Source organism: Mastomys coucha, unplaced genomic scaffold, assembly GCF_008632895.1.
Source record: "Mastomys coucha isolate ucsf_1 unplaced genomic scaffold, UCSF_Mcou_1 pScaffold18, whole genome shotgun sequence".
NCBI classification, from domain to species: Eukaryota; Metazoa; Chordata; class Mammalia; order Rodentia; family Muridae; genus Mastomys; species Mastomys coucha.
The window spans coordinates 86,934,757-86,956,051 of record NW_022196900.1 but is presented as its reverse complement, the minus strand read 5'-3'; the positions used below and the strand labels follow the sequence as shown (position 1 = coordinate 86,956,051).

The 21,295-nt window shown below is 41.4% G+C and overlaps 1 protein-coding gene across 22 annotated transcripts in view; it reads right to left on the bottom strand.

Annotated features, from left to right (window-relative positions):
- Nucleotides 1-21,295, bottom strand: part of Pum1 (pumilio RNA binding family member 1) — a 121,999-nt gene that overhangs the window by 73,198 nt on the left and 27,506 nt on the right. For all 22 annotated transcript variants that reach the window (XM_031378847.1, XM_031378845.1, XM_031378846.1 and 19 more), the window contains one exon: nucleotides 8,054-8,122. In XM_031378847.1, coding sequence (XP_031234707.1) covers nucleotides 8,054-8,122 — 69 coding nt within the window. The remainder of the gene's footprint in view (nucleotides 1-8,053; nucleotides 8,123-21,295) is intronic.

Here is a 21,295-nt window from a genome sequence, read left to right as displayed (position 1 = left end):
TTAATGCATACTTGAGCAAGCAACAGAGTGAGTACAAGTAAGCCCAACCTTGTAAATACCATTATGTCCTGCTACATACATAGACTTGATGATACATAGATGATACAAAAAAGCAGCCTCTTAACCTAGTTCTACAAGAACCTGATAGCAAATGCCCTGGCAGCATAGGCAGTCCCCCAGTACTGATGAGGCAGTGCCTGTGCTGAAGCGCTTCTGCCCTTGCTTCTGCAAGAGGCAGAGACTTTCAGTTTTGTTGTTATTCATCCTCTTCCCCCACGTCTTCACAACCCTGGGGGCAGGAAAGGCATCTAAGTGTAGCAGCTATTTACTGAACCCAACTCAGAGTTCTAGATGACAAGTGTAGGGCCTAAGAACAGGAGAAATCCCCTGAAAGCTGAACTCATTCTATAGCTTCTAGCAAGTGAGACAGCAGGAGAGCTTCATGGAGGAGGAAAAACTACAAGCTAAAATTTGAAAGACTGTAAGACTCCACATAAAGGACTGAGAGTAAAGTATCTGGGTCTGAATTGCTGGAACATGATCACATCAGTCTCTGTTTCTTATCTGTGTTAAAAAAACATCCTAACATCACAGGACCATCATGAAAATCAGGTCTATGAAATGATAAGCACAGCCAAAATAAAATGTATTTGTTCAACATATTTCTTTTTTTGTGCCCAATAAAATGGAATGAGTCTATGCAGTACTAACCCTTGTAAACCTTAGTTGGTCTTCCTTTCCTCATCTTTAAAAAGCAGCTGGGCGGGGGTAGGGGGTGCGCAGGTGGAGGACATGCGGTCACACAAGTAAAGGTAAAGGAAGGGTGGATCTGGGGGTACAAGTCAGACAGTGCACATACCGACCTATAAACTCAGCATTTTCCAAGCAAAAATAGAAAGAACACAAGTTCAAGGTCAGCTAGACTACATAGTAAAGACTTATTTCAAACAACAAGCAAAACAAAGAGTCACAGATAATACCATTGATGGTGTCATTATAAATATGGTACTGGAGGCTGCCACTTACTGTGGTAAATGTTTAACTGGTTTACTCAAGTTTACTTGGTTATCTCAAGTATATGAATATTCATTTAAAAAAAAACACTAAAAGCCTGCCTAGGTGGTACACACACTTAATTGCACCATAAAGGCAGAGATAAATTGCTGTGAGTAAAAAGGCAAGCCTAGGCTGCATGGAAAGACACTGCCCTTTTGAGACATGGTCTCTCTACATTACCTTAGCTGTCTGAACTCCTGACTGCTAGAACTATGCAACATTATTCCCAGCCTCTACCTTTTTTTTAAGCTAACATTTTAGCCAAAAGAGAAGCATGAAAGATAGAAATACATTAGCACAGAGAGAGCAGGAGCCTTACTGTACTTACTGCTGTCTGAGCACCATGTCTCCTTCCCAACAATCAATTTTGTAGTCAACTAAATGAACTGTTTTTATGTACCTCTACTTAAAAGGAATTGTCAACTTCAACAGCAGTCCCTTTCAGAAATGTGATTCACAAACCATTTTAGCGGATCAGCACTTTCTAATTCGAAATTGGGTGGTAGTGGCATACTGGGGAGGTGGGGGTGGGCAGATCTCTGAGTTCAAGGCTAGACTGGTCTACAAGGTAAGTTCCAGGAAGAGAGCTACACAGAGAAACTCTGCCTCAAAGGGTCAAAAAATGAAAAAACAAAAAACCTTTCTAATCCAACAAGACAATGTCAGCCATAATGGAAAATAATTTAACATATTGAGCCACTCCCACTTTGCTCTGCTTACAACCCATGTATCCTGATAGACATTTCCAATCAGCTGTTGAAAGGTGAATGAGTCACTTAGAAGAACCCAATGAGAGCTAGGACTGTAACTCAATTGGCAGTTACGTACATTAGCATGTATGCTGCCTAGGATCACATAAACAGTATGGTGGTACACACCTATCACTCTAGCGCTCAGGAGATAAAAGCAGTAGGATCAGAGGTTGGGACTGAAAAGGGTGACTCAACCATGAAGAACACTTAATGTTGTGGCAGATGACCTACCTGGGTTTGGATCCCACCACCAACATGATAGCTTGACACCTTCAACTTCCATGACCTCGTTCCTGCATGCACACAGTGCACATAATCTCATACAGATATACATCTATACCCATACAAACTTTTTAGGCTGTTCAAGGTCACAATTTGTTGAAGTCAGCCTGAAATACAAGAAACCCTATTGTAGGGTGTCCTGAGGAGTGGGAGGTTGTGGGATGGAGGAGAGGTCCAATGAAAAGTGCTAGAATAACAAATTACTCTTAAATGTCCTTTGTCATATTTCTCTTTTCCTTCTCTCCTCCAAAAAGGCTAACCATTCTTTTTCTACATAAGGTCAAACTCCAGCAATCTCTGACATGAGAGAGTCCTAGAAACTAAACTCTTACTCAACATCTCTTAGAGATAGAAAGAAACAAAGTCCAAAGATAAATCTTTGAAGCACAGATAGAAGCACTGACTAAGGGTCCTGGGCTCTGTGCTGGTTCTAACCAACCAAGTTTTACTTTCTCTGAGTAAGCAGTTTCCTGGATCACCTGCTTTAATCCCCTGCAGAGGACATACAGGAACACATAGTGAGACCCAGCCCCATCTGCTATCTCACATTCAGAGATACTATTTATTATTCCTTTCTAATTTCTAGTATCTGCGATTACCATTTAAAGTCCACTTCTGGTGAACAAAGGGGGACTCTATCACTCAATATACAGGGAGAGAGTATTTTTTCAATGTGATTTTTTTTCTTATTTTTATTTTATATGCTTCGGCATTTCTGCTTGCAGGTTTATTCCATGTGAGAGTTTCAGATCCCCTAGAACTGAGTTACAGATAGTTGTAAGCTGCCACATGAGTGCTGAGAATAGAACCTGTGTCTCTGGAATACGAATCAGTGCTCTTAACCAATGAACCATCTCTCCAGCCCCTTCTAGGGTAATATTTTTTAAAGGATCAAAGGCTGTCTACCTAAATGCATTGTTTAATCCAGAAATGAGCTGGTAGCCTACACTATTAAACTATTCTAGATATATAAAACATTATGGAATCTTAGCTGAGTGTGATTATCAATGCCTAGAACAGTAGCAGTTAGAAGGTAGGAGAATGAGTTCAAGGTCACTTACTTGTGACCAGTAAGACCAGCCTGAGCTACACAAGACCTTATTTCCATCACCAACATCCTAAAAAGAATAATAGTTATTTGTTCTATAGATTATAAAACTTCAGCTAGTTCATGCTCAATAGCCCAGCCCGTGGTTAGTTAAGAGTACTGCTATCATTTTAAAGTCAGCCTGAAAAACCTAGTAAGTTCCAAAAGAATGAGACTATCTCAGGCCTACTACGGTAGCACAGGCCTTAAAGCACTCAGGAGGGAGAGCAGGCGGATCTCTTAGCTTGAGGCCAGCTTGTCTACATACAGAGTTGAGTTCCAGCACAAACAGAGCTACACAGAGAAACCCTGTCTCAAAAAAAATAAAATAAAATAAAACCCTACACAAAAATAAATAAAATTTTAAGACCACAAATAAAGAACAACAGGAAAAACAAAGGTTAAGGGATCTTTTTACCAACGATTCTCAGTTTCTTTATTTTTCACAAATACCTAGGCAGTCATGTCCCAACTCAACTACCCTTCTACCTAGAAAGCAGAGACCATAGGGAAACCCAGGTGGAAGTTTAAGAACCAAGGTCAAGCCAGGCACACGCCTTTAATCCCAGCGCTTAGGAGGCAGAGGCAGGTGGATTTCTGAGTTCGAGGCCAGCCTGGTCTACAGAGTGAGTTCCAGGACAACCAGGGCTACACAAAGAAACCAAGAAAACCTGTCTTGAAAGACCAAAAAATAAAAAATAAAAAAAATAAAGAAATTTAAAAATAAAAATAAATCTAATGTCAACATGACAGATAAGCTGAGTATCAACCTGACTGAGTAGACCAAGGACCAAATAGAGGAAATAGAGGGCATTCTGGGTGCATTAAGGCACCTCCAGAGACTGATATCATGAATGAAAGGATAACATTTAAGGGGGTAGGGGACAGGCAGAGACAAGCACTAGATAAGAATCCCTGGAAGCTTCTTCCTGTGGGGTCTCTGTCACCATGGCCTCTTCCTGAATGCCACTTTCATTGTCTGCTTTTTGTCTGCCATAAAGAAGCCCCTCTGTTGTATGTTTCCAAACTCTCAGAAACAGAGCTCAAAGAAATAATTCTGGCCAGGTGGTGGTGGCACACACCTTTAATCCCAGCGTTTGAGAGGCAGAGGCAGGAGGATTTCTGAGTTCAAGGCCAGCCTGGTCTACAGAGTGAGTTCCAGGACAGCCAGAGCTACAGAGATACCATTTCGAAAAACCAAAAAAAAAAAAAAAAAAAAAAAAAAAAAAAAAAAAGAAAGAAAGAAAGAAAAAGAAAAAAAAGAAAAGAAAAAAAAAGAAAGAAAGAATTTTGGACTAGAGAGACATATATGAAGGCAAAACACCCATACACATAAAAACAAACAAACAAACAAGCAAAAAAGAATTCCTCCTTTATTTTGTTACTGCAGATATTTGGTCTGGGTGACCACAAAAGAATATAACAGTTCCAATTATTACAAAAATACTCTCCTGAATCCATACCAACACTATGATACTCAGGTGTCTTTATACTTGAGGACACTTGAATTAAGGAGCTAGTAAAACACATGGGCACTACTTTAATTCACACTCTATACAAGGAGAAAGGGACCCCTTCAGCTAAAATCAGCTGTACTTCAGGGGCTGGAGAACTGGTTCAGTAGTTAAGAGCACCAGTTGCTCTTCCAGAGGACCGAGCTTCAAATCCCAGCACCCATATGGAAACCCATAACACACCATAATAACTCCAGTTCAAGGGTATCTGACACCCTCCCCCTACCCTCTACAGGTACCAGGCAGTTGTATAGTGCATGAACACAGACATACACACACACACTTTCTCTCTCCCTCTCTCCCCGCCACCTCAGGCAAAACATCCATACACATATAGTAAAAGTAACTAATTTAAAAAAAATTTTTTTAAAACAAAAATGGCTGCAGCTCAGACAACCAGCAAACATCTAAGTGTGGTATTTTTAAGTAGTAACTTCCTGCCAGGCAGTGGTGGTGCAGACCTTTGATCCCAGCTCTTGGGAGGCAGAGGTAGGTGGATCTTTGAGTTTGAGGACAGCCTGGTGTACAAATAGAGTTCCAAGACAGCCAGGGCTATTAACAGAGAACCCTGTCTGGGGGGGAAAAAAAACAACAACAAAAAAACCTCTTAGCAAAATTTCTACTAAAAAAAAAATACTGGAAATCGTTCTGTGCTAAGAGTGATGGCAAAGGCTTTAAACAGAGTAAAGCAGTCCTAACACTAACAGAAATCAGTTTTTTCATGGGAACCACTGTTCTTTGACATGTAAAGATCCATACATTCAGAAACTTAAGTAGCTGCCCCCACCCCTCACAACCCCCACCAGCTAAAAGTCCATCCAATCCACTTGAGATTAAAGTTTATAGTAGTAAATACTATATTACTCCCTTCAAGAGAGTACCTTTTATTGCTAAATGGGAAGAAAACTCAAGTGATTAGAGGCTCATGTTTTATTATAAAGGCACACTGCTATGCTTCTGGTGTATACACTACTGTCCCCTGTGTTAAGAAAGGCACTATCCCAATTTGCATGTAACCAAGTCCTCGTCTGACCAGAAGCTGATCGATTCTCAGCCTAGAGCCTCCTCATAATACTGATGTGCTTTCAGGCCCTTCCTGTTTCCCTCACTCCAGATTTCACCCCCCTATTTGTGCTCTGGAGAGATAACTTGTACAAGTCATCTGAGCTTGAGGAGGGAACAAGAACTTTCCTTGTGTGAACAATAAAACTGAGTTCTCGGTGGGTGCCGGTAAGTTAATGTGTAAAAAGTAGTTAATATCTGCCCAAAAAAAGTTAAATGGTAGTTGCCACTATTGCTTTGTGAATGTGTTGTTTGTGTACTGGTAGTCTGAATAAAAAAATGTGCCTAACAGGCTCAAGCATAAAGCAAGCCTTGGTCTCCCAACTAGTGACACTGCTGAGAGAGGAGGAAGTGTGTGTCCCTGAGGCTGCTCTGAGAGATTAAGGCCTCTTCCCCCATTTCCAGTTCAGCCTGAGTGTTCTATGCTTTGATAAAAGGTGTGATCTCTCAGCTTCCTGCAGAGCTGTGGCCTTGCTCTGGAGCCAGAAGCTCAAATAAACTCTTTTTGTTCCTTAATTTGCCTTTGTTCCTTTTGTTACAACAGAAAACTAACTAATACACTCAACTATGACATCCAGGCTGACCTTGAACTCAGCTCCTTCTGTCCCAGTCTCCCAATTCCGGGATTAAAGGCGTGAGCTAACATGCTCAGCTCTACAATTTGGACTTTAAACAAAGAATATGTTAGAATCACAGGTATAGTTTTTCTTCTGTATTTTATGGGTAACATAAATGTTAAGTTTCTCTTCAAAACTTACTCCAGAAATTAAGTAACAAAAACCTTTACCCAATAACATGCAAGGTTTATTAGCACATGCTGCTCCAATAATAATAGGCAGGCAGAGTTAACACAGGGACACATATCAAATCATTTCCTAAAATTCAGAACCCAAGACGGTAAGGTAGACACTAGCCTCTCTGACCAAAAGAAAATTCAGAAAACTTCAAAGCAAAAATCTTCCAACGAAATGAGCAAGACTCTCAGAACAAAGCAGTAGAAGCCACAGAGCACCAAGGAGGACTTGGTACAAGCCACAGAGCACCCAGAAGGACTTGGTACAAGCCACAGAGCACCCAGGAGGACTTGGTACAAGTCACAGAGCACCCAAGAAGAGTTGGTGTAAGCCACAGAGCACCCAGGAGGACTTGGTACAAGCCACAGAGCACCCAGGAGGACTTGGTACAAGCCACAGAGCACCCAGGAGGACTTGGTGTAAGCCACAGAGCAACCAGGAGGACTTGGTACAAGTCACATAACATCCAGGAGGACTTGGTACAAGCCACAGAGCACCCAGGAGGACTTGGTACAAGCCACAGAGCACCCAGGAGGACTTGGTACAAGCCACAGAGCACCCAGGAGGACTTGGTACAAGTCACAGAGCACCCAGGTGGACTTGGTGCAAGCTCAGCAAAAGGGCTGCACTACTTCTTCATCTTCCAAACCTAGCACAATGCCAGGACCAAATAGCATTCACTAAACCAAACTAATACTATCTAATGGGTGGAACACAGGAAAAGTCTGAAGTACAGCGATCCTCCCACCTTCAAAACACTGAAGTAGATAAGAGAACTTTTTAAGTACAGAAGAAAACAGACAGCCCTAGGGTCACTGTCCAGAATGGCCTCCTAATGAACCTCTGCAATCTTCAGCAGTGCCTTTGAAGAGTCTACTGTAGTTGTCATCTGTACTAGGCGACAAGCAGAACCTTCGGAGGTTGGTTGTATTTTAGCTACACTCTCCTTCTAACCAATGACAACTCAATGAGAAAAAATAAATAAAAAAATGCTAGAAAGAAACCAAAGTTTCTTGTTTCTGGATTTGCTCTGCCCAACATCTCTCTATCTGTAAGTAAGAAACCTAAGAAACAGCCACATTTAATAACGGAGCCTTTAAAGAGAACTAGTGTAGAACACAGGCCACTGACACGCTGATTAACAGCACATCTAAACCCCACTTCCAACTGTGAAAGCACCTAGCCACTGAAAACTGAGTTAAAGGTAAGAATAACTGATGACTATAAATTATGTCTATACACCTCACAATACAGCTAACTTATTAGCATGTTTATTGTTAGTGCTCATATTCGGTGACTTGCAGTTTAAATAACTGGACTAAGTTACTGAATCACCCTCTGCCAGTAGAGTTTTGGCACAATTCTCCAACATCCTATTCCTACTGTGAGGATGGCAACAAGGAAAGCAAGCACAGATTTCTAGAGACTAGATTCAGACACAGCTAATGCAAGACAGGTCCACGCTTCCCTAGGAACACCCACTCTCAACCACACCAGCTCACTTACCTCGCCCATAGCTCTCCCTTCCAGAGCAAGTGCTTGAAAATCATGATTTAATTCATCCATAGAGCGTACCTAGTGTTCAGAATAGAGGGGAAAGCTTTATGTCAGCATTATGAATATTACATATATATTATGCACAAATGAAGTCTTTTCTTTATTTACTTTAAGAAAGCAACAAACACAATAACAAAACTCAAGGGATTAAGCGTTCACTCACCTTTAACCATCAAGATTTAGAAATGATCCCTGTGTTACCCTACCTACTACCTTCATTTTCAAAGCATGAAACATATCACATAACAAGAATGCTAGCTACTGTTCACATGCTTTAATAAGTAGAGACCAGCACAATGGTGCTCATTGGCAAGTCTCTGACCTATATATAACAGAGCTGCATCTCCTTCAGCACTGAAGTATGAGGGAGGCCAGTTTAAACCAGCACTCTTGGGTAACTCCAAGAGATCAACATCTATCTATAAAAAGCAGTCCTAGGAAGCCCCCAAATATCAAACAAGGGAGAAAGAAATAACATATAACACAAGAACCCTTCCTCACATCTCACTAAAGCAGATCTCTATACAACCTATTCAAGCTTCCATTTCATCAGCTCCAAAGTCATTACATGCTAAGATGACTACATTAAGGCACTTCCCACATGGTGCAAGGAAAGAATTGACTCTCACAGGTTGTTCTCACACTCATGCATGCATGCATGCACACACACAGGCATGATAGTAATTATAAAGGTAAGATAACTTTAACACAGAGGATAGAACATGGGACAGTGGACTCAAGTAGCCGTTTCCATCAAGCCACAAACTCCAAAGTCAGAAAACATGGCAAGCTTAGGTCACTGTGAGTTTCATAAGATAGCCTTTGCTATCTGCTATCTTCTCAAATATGACCAACAATCCATCTCTGCTTTCTGAAGTTAGAGTCTCTGCCAGCCCTGGAAAAGATATTTTTGAAAGAAGGCATTTCTGCACACCTGAAAACAAGACTCCTGAAGCAGGAGCCTCCTAAACCTGCTGTCCTACTAGCTGCCACCTTCCTGGGGTTGGTAGACAATTTCTAGAAAGTAAATGTAAAGAATGAGCTAGGAATAAGCCAGGAGAAAGACAGAACTTAAAAACCAACTTAATAACCTGGGCATGATGCTGCACCCCTTTGATCCCAGGAGTTAGGAGGAAGAGGCATGTGATCTCTGTTTTGCTGCCAGCCTGGTCTACAAATCGAGTTCCAGGACAGCCAGGCTACACAGAGAAACCCAAAGGGAAAAAAGAAAAACTTTTAAGACTTAGAATATTAGTTTATCTCAATTGCCAATATAGTACATATAAAACTACAGTAGCAATAGCTTTCTATCACATACTTTAAAATCTACACGAGACAAACTGTGTTTATTAAGCAGTAACAACTTGAGAATATTTGCTAAAAATATAAACATAAACAAGCTGGGCATCACTTAAATGATCCCAGCACTTAGAATACTGAGGCAGTAAGATCACAAATTCAAGGCCAGCCTGAGTTTACCAAGTGTCACTGTAACCGGCACTACAGAGCTGGCCTTAGGGGAAAGGTGTCTGCTGCTGGGATAAAGGTCTAGGACTGACTCCCAGCCCTCACATGGCAGAGCTCACAGCCTTCCAGAATGCCAAGTTTCAGGGATGCAACGCCCTCTCCTGACTTCCATGGGCACCAGAAACATATAATACACATACATACATGAAGGTAAAATACTCATACTCATTTTTAAAATAAACTTTAAAAAAAAAAAACTACAGGCAGGGGCTGGAGAGATGGCTCAGTGGGTAAGAGCACTGACTGCTCTTCCAAAGGTCCTGAGTTCCGATCCCAGCAACCACATGGTGGCTCACAACCACTCGTAATGAGATCTGACAACCTCTTCTGGTGTGTCTGAAGACAGCTACGGTGAATTATGGAGCAGCAAGCGGACCAGAGCAAGTTCAATTCCCAACAACCACATGATGGCTCACCTGTACAGTTACAGTGTACTTATATGCATAAAATAAATAAATCTTTAAAAAAAAAGCTACAGGCAAAATTTGTAAAGCACATTGCTCTTTATCTTACTGTGTTATCTATCTTATATGACACTTAAAAAAATAGAAATACGCTGGGCAATGGTGGCTCATGCCTTTAATCTCAGCACTTGGGAGGCAGGGGCAGGCGGATTTCTAAGTTTGAGGCCAGCCTGGTCTACAGAGTGAGTTCCAGGACAGCCAGGGCTACACAGAGAAACCCCATCTCGGAAAACCAAAAAAAAAAAAAAAAAAAAAAAACAAATACAAGTTTAGTCAGAACACAAGAAATCTTGTTCATATTTCTCAAAGAAACTAGAAGGAGAATTAGACAGGAAACATGCCCTTTCACCTTCACACCTTGCCCTTCTCTTTCTCTCTCTCTGCTTTCCCTGCCCCCAGGCCTCCCTGTTTCCAAGCGACCCACCTCACCTATCCTAGAAACTGACATTATCCTTTCCCTATCTACGGTCTTCTGCGTCCTCTGCTGAAAGGGGGCCTCATTTCCTAAAGCCTGCTTTGCTGGGATACCACAAACTCCATTTAAATTTCACCTACAATTAACCAAAGCTAAACAAAAACAAAAACAAAAGAAATATTCTCATAGATATGTATTAACTATTCAGGAAGCTGTCTGTTTTTATAGGGGTTCTATATGATACAATTACTGACACCAGGCCAGCTATCCATTCAAAATTCATCCTTTAAAAACAAAACTCAAGAATCAAAAGATATTGGAAGATAAAAATGTAGGCTATCTAAGAAATGTCTGACCTAGGAAACAAAGCCTTTTTCACCATCAAGAGGAATGGCTGGCTGTACTTATAGGCAGTAGCCAACCCTTCTCACCAAGACTTTCTTCTAAGTTACTGTACTCTCTGCCTCCCCTTTCTTCAAAACTCTTTGACTGGCAGGCTATGTTAATTTTCTGTCTGGTAATTCCTCCTTTGTACCTACTAAATTTCTGTAAGATCTCCTGTCTTTTCCCAAAAAACTTTCTCCATCTGGGCTTCCCGGTTGCTGACCTATGGCTACCTCCTCCCATCCAAATACTACCACCACCACCACCCTTTTTAAATATTTATTGTATCTTACGTGTATGAATGTTTGCCTGCATGTACTCATGCATGTCTGTGTCCCTGGAGTTCTAAGAGCTGCCATGTGGGCGCTGGGAACCTCAAGAACTGCAGCACCCTACCTGTTCAGCCATCTCTGAAACCCAGACAACCCCTGCTTCAGAGCACAGGAAACCGACTTGGGAGCCTGACCTGACCACAGGCCTCTTCATCCCACCTCAGAACATCGTCACCTTTATACTATGGGTTTCCTTTCCTCTTCCAGAGTCCAGGACTTCCTTTTGAAAGGCCCAATACCTGCCTTTTTTTCTAACAGGGAAGAATAGATGCTGCCCCACCCAGCCCCACATTTTAACTCATTAATCTGTGTTTTGTCACATAAGGTCTTGCAAAATTAAATTATAACAGGTAGAAGGCAAGAGAGAGCACATCATAAAATAAAAAGGCCAAGCCCGGCAGTGGTGGCGCACGCCTTTAGTCCCAGCACTTGGGAGGCAGAGGCAGGTGGATTTCTGAGTTCGAGGCCAGCCTGGTCTACAGAGTGAGTTCCAGGGCAGCCAGAGCTATACAGAGAAACAAAAAACAAAAAAACAAAAACAAACAAACAAACAAAAACAAACAAACAAACAAACAAAAAAAGCCAAAGTACTATTTTATAACTTGTGTGTGTATGTGTGTGTGTGTATAAAGTTTTCAAGTTATATTTAAGATTGTCTCAAAACTTAAAAAAAAAATTCTCAAACACCTACTGCTATGTGTTGTGGGTGGCCCTGGTGCTGTTTGTATTTTGATTTAATTCCGCTTTCCCAGGAGTAGTAGTCTAGAATGAGGAAGGAGTCATATTCTCAGGTGACTTCTGGGGAACCCTCCTCTAATGAATAAAGGAGCCAATCACTGGGCAAGTAGGTGGGACTTCCGGGTTGGACTAAGGAGGAGAAGAAGCAGGAGAGAGATTGGGGCTTTTGGATGGGGACGGCAGGAGGACAAGATATAGCTACCAAGCCGAGCAGTGGTGGTGCACACCTTTAATCACAGCACTTGGGACTAAAGACAGGCAGGCGGAAGAGGCGGGCGGATTTCTGAGTTCAAGGACAGCCTGGTCTACAGAGTGAGTTCCAAAGAAACCCTGTCTTGAAAAACCAAAGATTGGGCTGGTGAGATGGCTCAGCGGGGAAGAGCACTGACTGCTCTTCGGAAGGTCATGAGTTCAAATCCCAGCAACCACATGGTGGCTCACAACCACCCATAATGAGATCTGACGCCCTCATCTGGTGTGTCTAAAGACAGCTGCAGTGTACTTACATATAATAAATAAATAAATCTTTAAAAAATTAAAAAAAAAAAAAGAAAGAAAAACCAAAGATAAATAAATAAATAAAAATTAAAAAAAAAAAAGATATGGCTACTAGTGTCTCCCAGTTTAGATGACACATCTGCCAGGATTCACCACCAGAGGATTTAGATTTAATATGGCCTACAAGATTAGGATTCTAGTTTTTGAGCCCAGCAATTGAATTCCCATTGTTTCTAAACTAAGTTTGTGTGTTTTTTTTCCTTCTCAGGGTGGCTCAACTGAGTTCCAGCTACAGCTATGCGCTCCACTTAACCACACCTACAATGCTAATCCTGATAACAGCAGATAGCCACATTTGCCACTATTTCTCATCTGCCTAGCTATGAGTGGCCTATAGGTACTGCACAAATATGGTCAACAACTGAGACAAAATGTCCTTGAGAGATGATGGCTCAGTGGTTAAGAGCACTGACTATTCTTCCAGAGGTCATGAGTTCAATTTCCAACAACCACATGGTGGCTCACAACCATCTGTAATAGGATCTGATGCCTTCTTTCTGGCACACAGATGTATATGCAGAGAGCACATTAAATAAACAAATCTTTATGGGGGAGGGGGAACCCAGTCAACAGTGCTTGAATTACTGACTAATCTGTAAAGTATTCAAGAGTCAGCCCTTCTTACTCTATGCTTATCCAGAAGGTAAAATTTAGCCATCCCCAGAAGGAAGAAGGGGGACCAAGGAAGTAGTACTGACTTCAATACTTCATTTCCATCATCAAAATACCATAAGTACCTACCTATATCGCTTGATGTTATAGAGCAGTTCATTCCTAGATTAAAACACTCCATCCTGAAGGGAGTCTTAACACTGAAGGCAAGCACCACTTTGTTTGTAAAGTCCCTGAAATTGACCAGCTTCATTACTCCTCACCCCAGAGCACAGAGCTTGCTGAGTCACTCTCAGACAAGCCAGACTGAGAAGACTACTGCGGCCACATCAGCCAAGCTGCCAGCAAGGAGCTAGAGCCACCTGCAAAGGACACTCTCTGACCTGCTGAGCTATCTACAGTGTGTCCAGTCCAGTGAGCTCCAGGTTCCCAACTTTTGTGAGCTATCACCCATGGTAGCTTTGGCAATACAGCTGTCTAAGGCACTCCTGTTCCTTCAGTAACCCTTCACCCATCCTTAGTCCTGTTAAGAAGCCCCAGTAAAACTCATTGGTTCACCAAGATGAAGTCTGGTGTTATTCATACTTTGCTCTGTCCTAGGCTTCCTGTGAGGGGAGAAAGGGAGGATTGTGTCTCCCCAGAAAAGTCTATAACACAACACTGGAATATCTTATTTTCTAAACTGTGACATTTCAGTGTACTCTTTTCCCTTCTCAAATCTAAGCAAATACAATAAAGTAAAGCATCCATTCAGACACTAACCCATTGCCCCAAATAAACCTGCTCCATCCTCATCCACCGCAATTCTTTTTTTTAGTTGTCATTGAAATAAAAAGAAAAGCCCTGTGATGGTGGTACACGCCTTTGATCCCAGCACTATAGAGGAAGAGATAGGTGAACTCTGTAAATTTAAGGACACTCCAAGGGAAATGGGAGCCATTCTCCTGGCATTGCCAGTCATGTCCGTCTCTAGCTGAAATTTGTGTATCTGTCCTCGAACTCACTCTATAGATCAGACCTGCTTCTGCTTTGGATTAAAGGTGTCTGCCACCCATGGATTTATGGAATTAGTTACTTAAGGGGGAGCTGTTCTTGGGACCATTCTGGCCACAGGTTGGAGAAGCTAAGAACTTCTTTTTTTTTTTTTAAATATTATTTTATTATCTTATGTGTATAAGGACAGCCTGGTCTACACAGTGAGTTCCAAGACAGCCAGGGCAGAGAAACCTGCTTGAAAAATCAAGAAAAAGACAGACAGACAGGCAGGCAGGCAGGCAGACGAGGAGGTACTCTAAACTCCTTGACCATTGTTCTGGACACTGTTTTGTATGGGTTCTGATTCTCCCCACTCTCCTTGCTGGCCTAAAGTAGAAGTGAAAGGGGCTGGAGAAAGACAAGATAGGATGGACTAAAGCCACACACAACAGACCTCTAAAATTTTTAAAAGTTAATGATACACTCTTTTGTTTGTTTGGTTGGTTGGTTGGTTGGTTGGTTTTCGAGACAGGGTTTCTCTATGTAGTCATGGCTGTTCTAGAACTCACTCTGTAGACCAGGCTGGCCTCGAACTCAGAAATCCACCTGCCTCTGCCTCCCAAATGCTAGGATTAAAGGCGTGCGCCACCACTGCCGGGCGATACACTCTTTCTTATGTTTCATAAATTGTAATTTATTTTACTTAAATACACCACAGAATACTAACCCCTGCAGTCACTGGAACCATAGAATAAAAACACACACACAGGTGAGCCCTGAGCTGAGGGTATGAGTGGACCGACAATAATTCTAACTAGTGGGATTCCATCCTCAGCACCATTTAGAAAGACAGGACTGTAGAACACTCTAATTAAAGCTTTGTTGGCTTTCCAGCCCTCAGATTATTATCCCTCAGGTGCAACAGTTTGTCCAGTCCTCTCTTGCATGTACAAGAGAGATAAAACTCAGACGAAACTCAGTACTCACTAACCGGTGCTAGATATTTCTTTTGAGAACAAATTTGTTTAATTATACATATACTTAAAAAAAAAGTCAATTAACTTGACACTTTTTTAAACATCTGTCAAGAAAGAGCAACTTCTGTGCCTAAGAAATAGTGTAGTGGTTAGGAACACATGCTGCTCTCCAAGAGGACCCAGTACCCACATGGCAACTCTAGTTCCAGGAGATCCAATGTCCACTTCTGGCCTCAATGAGCCCTGTATGCTTATTTGTATACAGGCTCACATGCAGGTAAGATACCCATACACATAAGTTAATAAAATAGTATTTCAAAAAAAAGAAGAACTTCTTAGCTTCTCCAACCTGTGGTCAGAATGGTCCCAAGAACAGCTCCCCCTTAAGTAACTAATCCCATAAACCCATGGGTGGCAGACACCTTTAATCCAAAGCAGAAGCAGGTCTGGTCTATAGAGTGAGTTCAAGGACAGCCAGGGATACACAAATTTCAGCTAGAGACAGACATGACTGGCAAGAGAATGCCTCCCATTTCCCCTGGAGTGACCACTGAACAGCTAACTGAACTGAAAGCTGAACCATCTACATAAATATCTGTACATTCAAAAATGACAGTTAAGTCTCAAGAGCACCAAGAGAGCAAATGGAAGTAGCAAGAAAGCAGGAACTGTAGCCTTGAGGCAGCTTATGTCAAATGGCTCTTCTCTTGCCTCACAAGAAGTCAGAAGGCTTTACTGGCTTTTCTAAGAATCTGACAATAAGCTTTATGAATTTTATTAATATCCATGGCACTTGATCTGCTAAACTGCCTTCCAAGAATTTAAATTCTAAGAAAATAATCAGAATATGGGCAAACATTTATTGACAAAAATTTCAAATTTCACATTATAATGGGGAAAGCAGCAAAGAGCTAAAAAACATAAGTTGGGCTGGAGAGATGGCTCAGCAGGTAAGAGCACTGTCTGCTCTTCCAAAGGTCCTGAGTTCAAATCCCAGCAACCACATGGTGGCTCACAACCACCCATAGAGATCTGACTCCCTCTTAAGATGTGTCTGAAGATAGCTACAGTGTACTTATGTATAATAATAAATAAATCTTAAATAAATAAGTAAATAAATAAATAAATAAATAAAAGAAGTTATTAAATACCACATGTGTTTTAAAGATTTGGGCGGGGGGGGGAGCAGAGTTAGTTTTGTTTTTCCATACAGGGCTTCTTTGTGTAGCTTTACTAGTCCTGGATATGGATCTTACAGAGAATCTGCCTGCCGCTGCCTCCCCTGTGTGTGCCTCCACAGCAGAATTTAAAGAATTTGATACAGCTATTTAAAATGTCTACATTTTTTAATGGTATGAGTGTTTGACGTGTGTGTATATGTGCCAGTTGCTTGTGTGGTGGCCAGAGGAGGGTGTCAATCCTTTGGAACTGGAGTTACACAGTTGTGAACTGTTTCACGGGTGCTGGGAACTAAACATGGGTGCTCTATGAGAACACCAAGTACTAATGTTCTGAGCTACTACTCCAGCACCCTAAAACACATCTAAATTTTTAAAGAGAAGCATTATGTACACAAAAGGACAAAGAATAGGACAATATAAAATGCCACCCGAATATACACCACATCTAAGTAATATACCCAAATGTTAACTTATAACTTATAGAGCTGAGGCTAGTAAAATAGCTCAATCAGTAAAAGCCTAAGGACCTAATTTGATCCAGACTAGGGTGGAAATAAAGAATTGACCCCTGAATACTGTCCTCTGACCTCCTGAGCCCACACTCAACACATATACATCATACAGACACACAATAACAAAACCAATCATAAAAGTGTTTTGGTAAAAGTCTGGGTAGCCTAGTAGCTGAACACCTGGGTAGCCTAGCATGGTAGCATACAGAGGCACTCCCAGCTCAAAAGAAAATGTAGGAGCTGGAAAGACGAAGAGAGAACAAACTGACTGATTTTCTAGAGGACCCAAGTTCAATTCCCAACACAAATGTTAGGAGGCTTGTAAGCACCTGAAGCTGCTTATCCAGCTCCAGGAGAGTTAAACATCTCTGACTTCTGTCCGCACCCAGAACATAAGCACATACTTCGCACACGTGCACACACTTCTGTCGGCACCTGCGCGCACGTGCATATACTCACATATAGATGCAATCATGAGAAAAGGAAGGAGGACCACAAGTTCTAGTTAGTATGTGCTTTGAGTTGCTGTCTTTTGTAGTGAGAATTCTGAAATTTTAGTTTCTTTAAAAAACAAAAACACAGAAATAGAGTGTGCTTTTGTCTTAATCCCAGGTGTAGGAATGTGGGGCTACTTTGCACTGCCCACATCAGCTGACTATGATTTGCCTCATGCTCTAACAGAAGCATGGTTTTGCCAGTTGTAGATAATTTCTGCTATTGTGTGACATTTGGAATTCTGGGAACTTTTCAAAGGCTATATAACTGTGAGGCCCCCAAAAGGTGGGGATAAATGGTTGTTGGTCATTTAGGGAGGTTGCCTGCAGCTAGTAGCTGTGATCAAAGAAGAAACTAAAGAAAAGAAATTAGATTCAAGGACTTTCCTAATTCTGCTCTTGCCTTTACCCTTGTTTCTCCCCTGTCTAGTGTTAGGGAGTGAAACAAGGAGCACATGATCAAGGAGAAGAACCCACAAAGTAGCAACAATTAGCTACATGTCTCAGTGACTATTCTATGCTGTGAAGAGACATATTATATTATATTATATTATATTATATTATATTATATTATATTATATTATATTATATTATATTGTATTGGAAAGCATTTAGTTGCGAGCTTCCTTACAGCTTCAAGGGGTTGTCCATGATCATCATGGCAGCACAGGAGCACAGAAGTAGGCACACTAATTAAAGGCTACATCCTGAACCACACAGGAAGGCAGACACTGGGTTTGGAATAAGCTTTTGAAACTTCAAAGCCCACCCCCCAGCAACACACCTCCAACAAAAACATAGCTCCCAGCTGGTCACCAACTGGAGACTATAAATACAAATACATGGAAGCTATTCTCATGCAAAACCACTACAGTAAAAGACCAGCACTGAGACACAGCAAGACTGGAGAGATGGCAACAGTTACTTGTCCTTGTTATTGCAGACACCCACATCTAATAATACACGGCAACTCAAAAGCATCCATAGCTCTAGGTCCAGGGAATCTGATGCTGTTTTGTTTTGTTTTGTTTTTTGTTTTTGTTTTCTCTGTTTTTTGTTGTTTGTTTCTGGTGGGTTTCATTTTTTTACTTTAGTTTTGTTTTTGTTTTCTCAAGACAGGATTTCACTCTGTAGCCCCTGGCTGTCCTGGGACTCAGAGATCCACCTACCTCTGCCTCCCAAGTGCTGGAGTTAAAGGCTTGCACCACAACTACCCAGTTGTATAGGTCTATTTCCTAATAGGAATGGAGATAAGGTCAGATAACTGACAAGAAATAAAAAGAAAAAAATTAGGTATGAGATGGCTGTGGGCAGTTTCTACAGATAGATCAATCTTTAATGTCATGAAAGATGTTGTAAGAGCTAGAGTTTATTACATCTTCAACACTGTTTGTGGCTCAATTCTCAAAGAGATATTGTGAATGAAATTTTCTCCCTAACTTTTTTGAAACAAAGCAAAAAACAAAGTTAAACCCTCCTTGCTCAGTTACACAAGCAGGCCAACTCCAGAACCTGGTGAGGCTCACCTTTAATCCCAGAACACAGGAGGCAGAGACAGACAGGTCTCTGTATTTAAAACCCTCCTAGTCTACAGAGAGAGTTCCAGGTCAGCTAAAGCTAACAGAGAAACCCTATCTGGAACAAATAAAAGTAAAAACTAAGGCCAAGCTTGTACTGATGCGTCTCTTAATAATAACAGTACTCAGGAGACAGTGACAGGCAGGTGTGTGGAGGGCTCTCAGTACTGCTTCAAGGATATTGCCAAGAATTTAACATTGGGGTAGGACAAGAAAGTAGGCTCAGGCAAGAATTTGACATTGGGGTAAGACAAAGAAGTAGATTCAAGATCTAGATCATCTTGATACCATGGGATCATCTTGATACTAGATCCCTTAATACTATGGGGCCTTTGTTTATGTCTTGTTTGTTCACTGACTATTTTGTCTTTTTCCTAGGACTGATCCTATTTTTGTACGAACCTAGAATGGCATAAATGCAGACTGACAAAAAAGCAAACTCGCCTCAGCACTTGCTGGGGTCATACTCTAATGCTGTCTCGTCTTTTTGTCTTTTTAGTTCTCCCTCCCTCCCTCAAAACCCCGTTGACAAACCTGGCTTGGTCAGATGGTGCCTCAACTTTGGAGCTCAAGTACAGTGAAGGATACAGTGAAGAGTACAGTGAAGGACACTGAAAAAAAGGAAGCACTCACAAAGGGAAATATGGACAATTGGGCTAGTGGTGCGTTATCCATGTAAAAATGGGATAGGGCAATGGTAGAATGCTTTTTGTTTGTGAGTACATGCACACCCATATGCTTAGAGTTTTGATAAAATCTAGAGTGAAGATAATTCTCAGATGCTTTTAGTTTTTGGACCCTAATTACATGTAGTTTAGACTCTAGACCTGAGAGGGAGAATAGGTTTCAGGAAAGCCTCTCCTCCTCCCACCCCACCCCCAAGGATGCTTGGGAGGAAGAGGAAAAAAAAAATGAAAGTAAGCTGTTCCAGTGGTCTCCTAGAGCTAGGTAGGAAGAGGTTGGGAGACATCCTGCTTCCTCTCTGGCTCCCACTGGGGGAATGCCTAGTCCTGGTTCTGGACCGTTTTGTGGAACATCTGGTTCTCTCCCTTCTCTACTGTGTGTCCTTGGAGCGCCAGTCTGTCCATGTCTGTCAGTTAATGTCTGTGGTTTCATTTAATTGCTTGATTGTTGCTCTATGTTTCATATTAAAAAATAAATAAATAAAACAAAACAAAACACACTCTGAATTGGCACAACAAAAACTGGTAAGTTGCCCTACACCTGTAGCTAGCTGGGAGTCTAATGCAGCTGGAGAAGCCCTGCCAGGGGCTGAGTGTCTGTAGGAGACTCTCTTAATGGGGCCAGCAGCTTCTAAGCTTCTCTGGACAGAAAGCTGATGGTTGTTTCTGTGACTGTGATGATTGGGTTCTGCAGATGACAAGGTGCTCCTCCCTTGAAATTACAGCTAGAAAAAGTAAGAAAATTTTGTCTGTCTACTCTAAATATATAAGATGGGTGTGGCCACTTCACATTTCTGACTTCTGTATGTCTGGGTTATAGACTGCCTTCCAAGTTATTGGGCATTCTTAAAAATTTGTAACATAGGTAAGACAAAGATTGGCTTAAAACTGGTTAACTCAGGCTAGAGAGGTAACTCAGTGGTTAAGAGCACTGACTGCTCTTCCCGAGGTCCTAAGTTCAGTTCCCAGCAACCACATGGTGGCTCACAACCACCTGTAATGAGATCCAATGTCCTCTTCTGGTGTGTCTGAAGACAGCTACAATGTACTCATAAATAAAATAAATTTTTAAAAATCTTAACAAAAACTAGTACCTCGCCGCGCGGTGTTAACATGCACACCTTTAATCCCAGCACTTGGGAGGCAGAGGCAGGCGGATTTCTGAGTTCGAGGCCCACCTGGTCTACAGAGTGAGTTCCAGGACAGCCAGGGCTACACAGAGAAACTCTGTCTGGAAAAAACAAAAACAAACAAACAAAAAAAGCCCAGTAACTCAGGGTTGGAGTCATTCTGGGCAACAACACATGGCATGAGCCAACCCAGGGAAAGAGGTCTCTAAAGATACCTCTAAGTTGGAATAATATTTTATATGTAATTCCTGTCCTAGAAGAGAGACTTATAAAAGATAGGATTTAAAGCAATATTTCTTTAATGAGGTATTAAAAGCTACACCATCATGCATTCATATCTGAGAACTGGCAGCCAAACTGTAACATGAAGTAGTGTACTTGGTGTTGATTTTAGAGAGACTGGATTGTTTACACTGTTAAAAATGGGTTTTGCCTTCCAAAATTATGGTTATTGCAAAAGAAACTTAAAAATTATAGTTAAGTATATAAAGTTAAATGGAATACTGGCAGTTTACAATTCAATCACAAGAGCCTGATGAAGTATTTATTCTTTATTCCAAACAGCAATTAGATTGGTTACTGCAGAATAGTAGTTTTGGCATACTTCATGTGTAAACTTTTTTTTTTTTTTT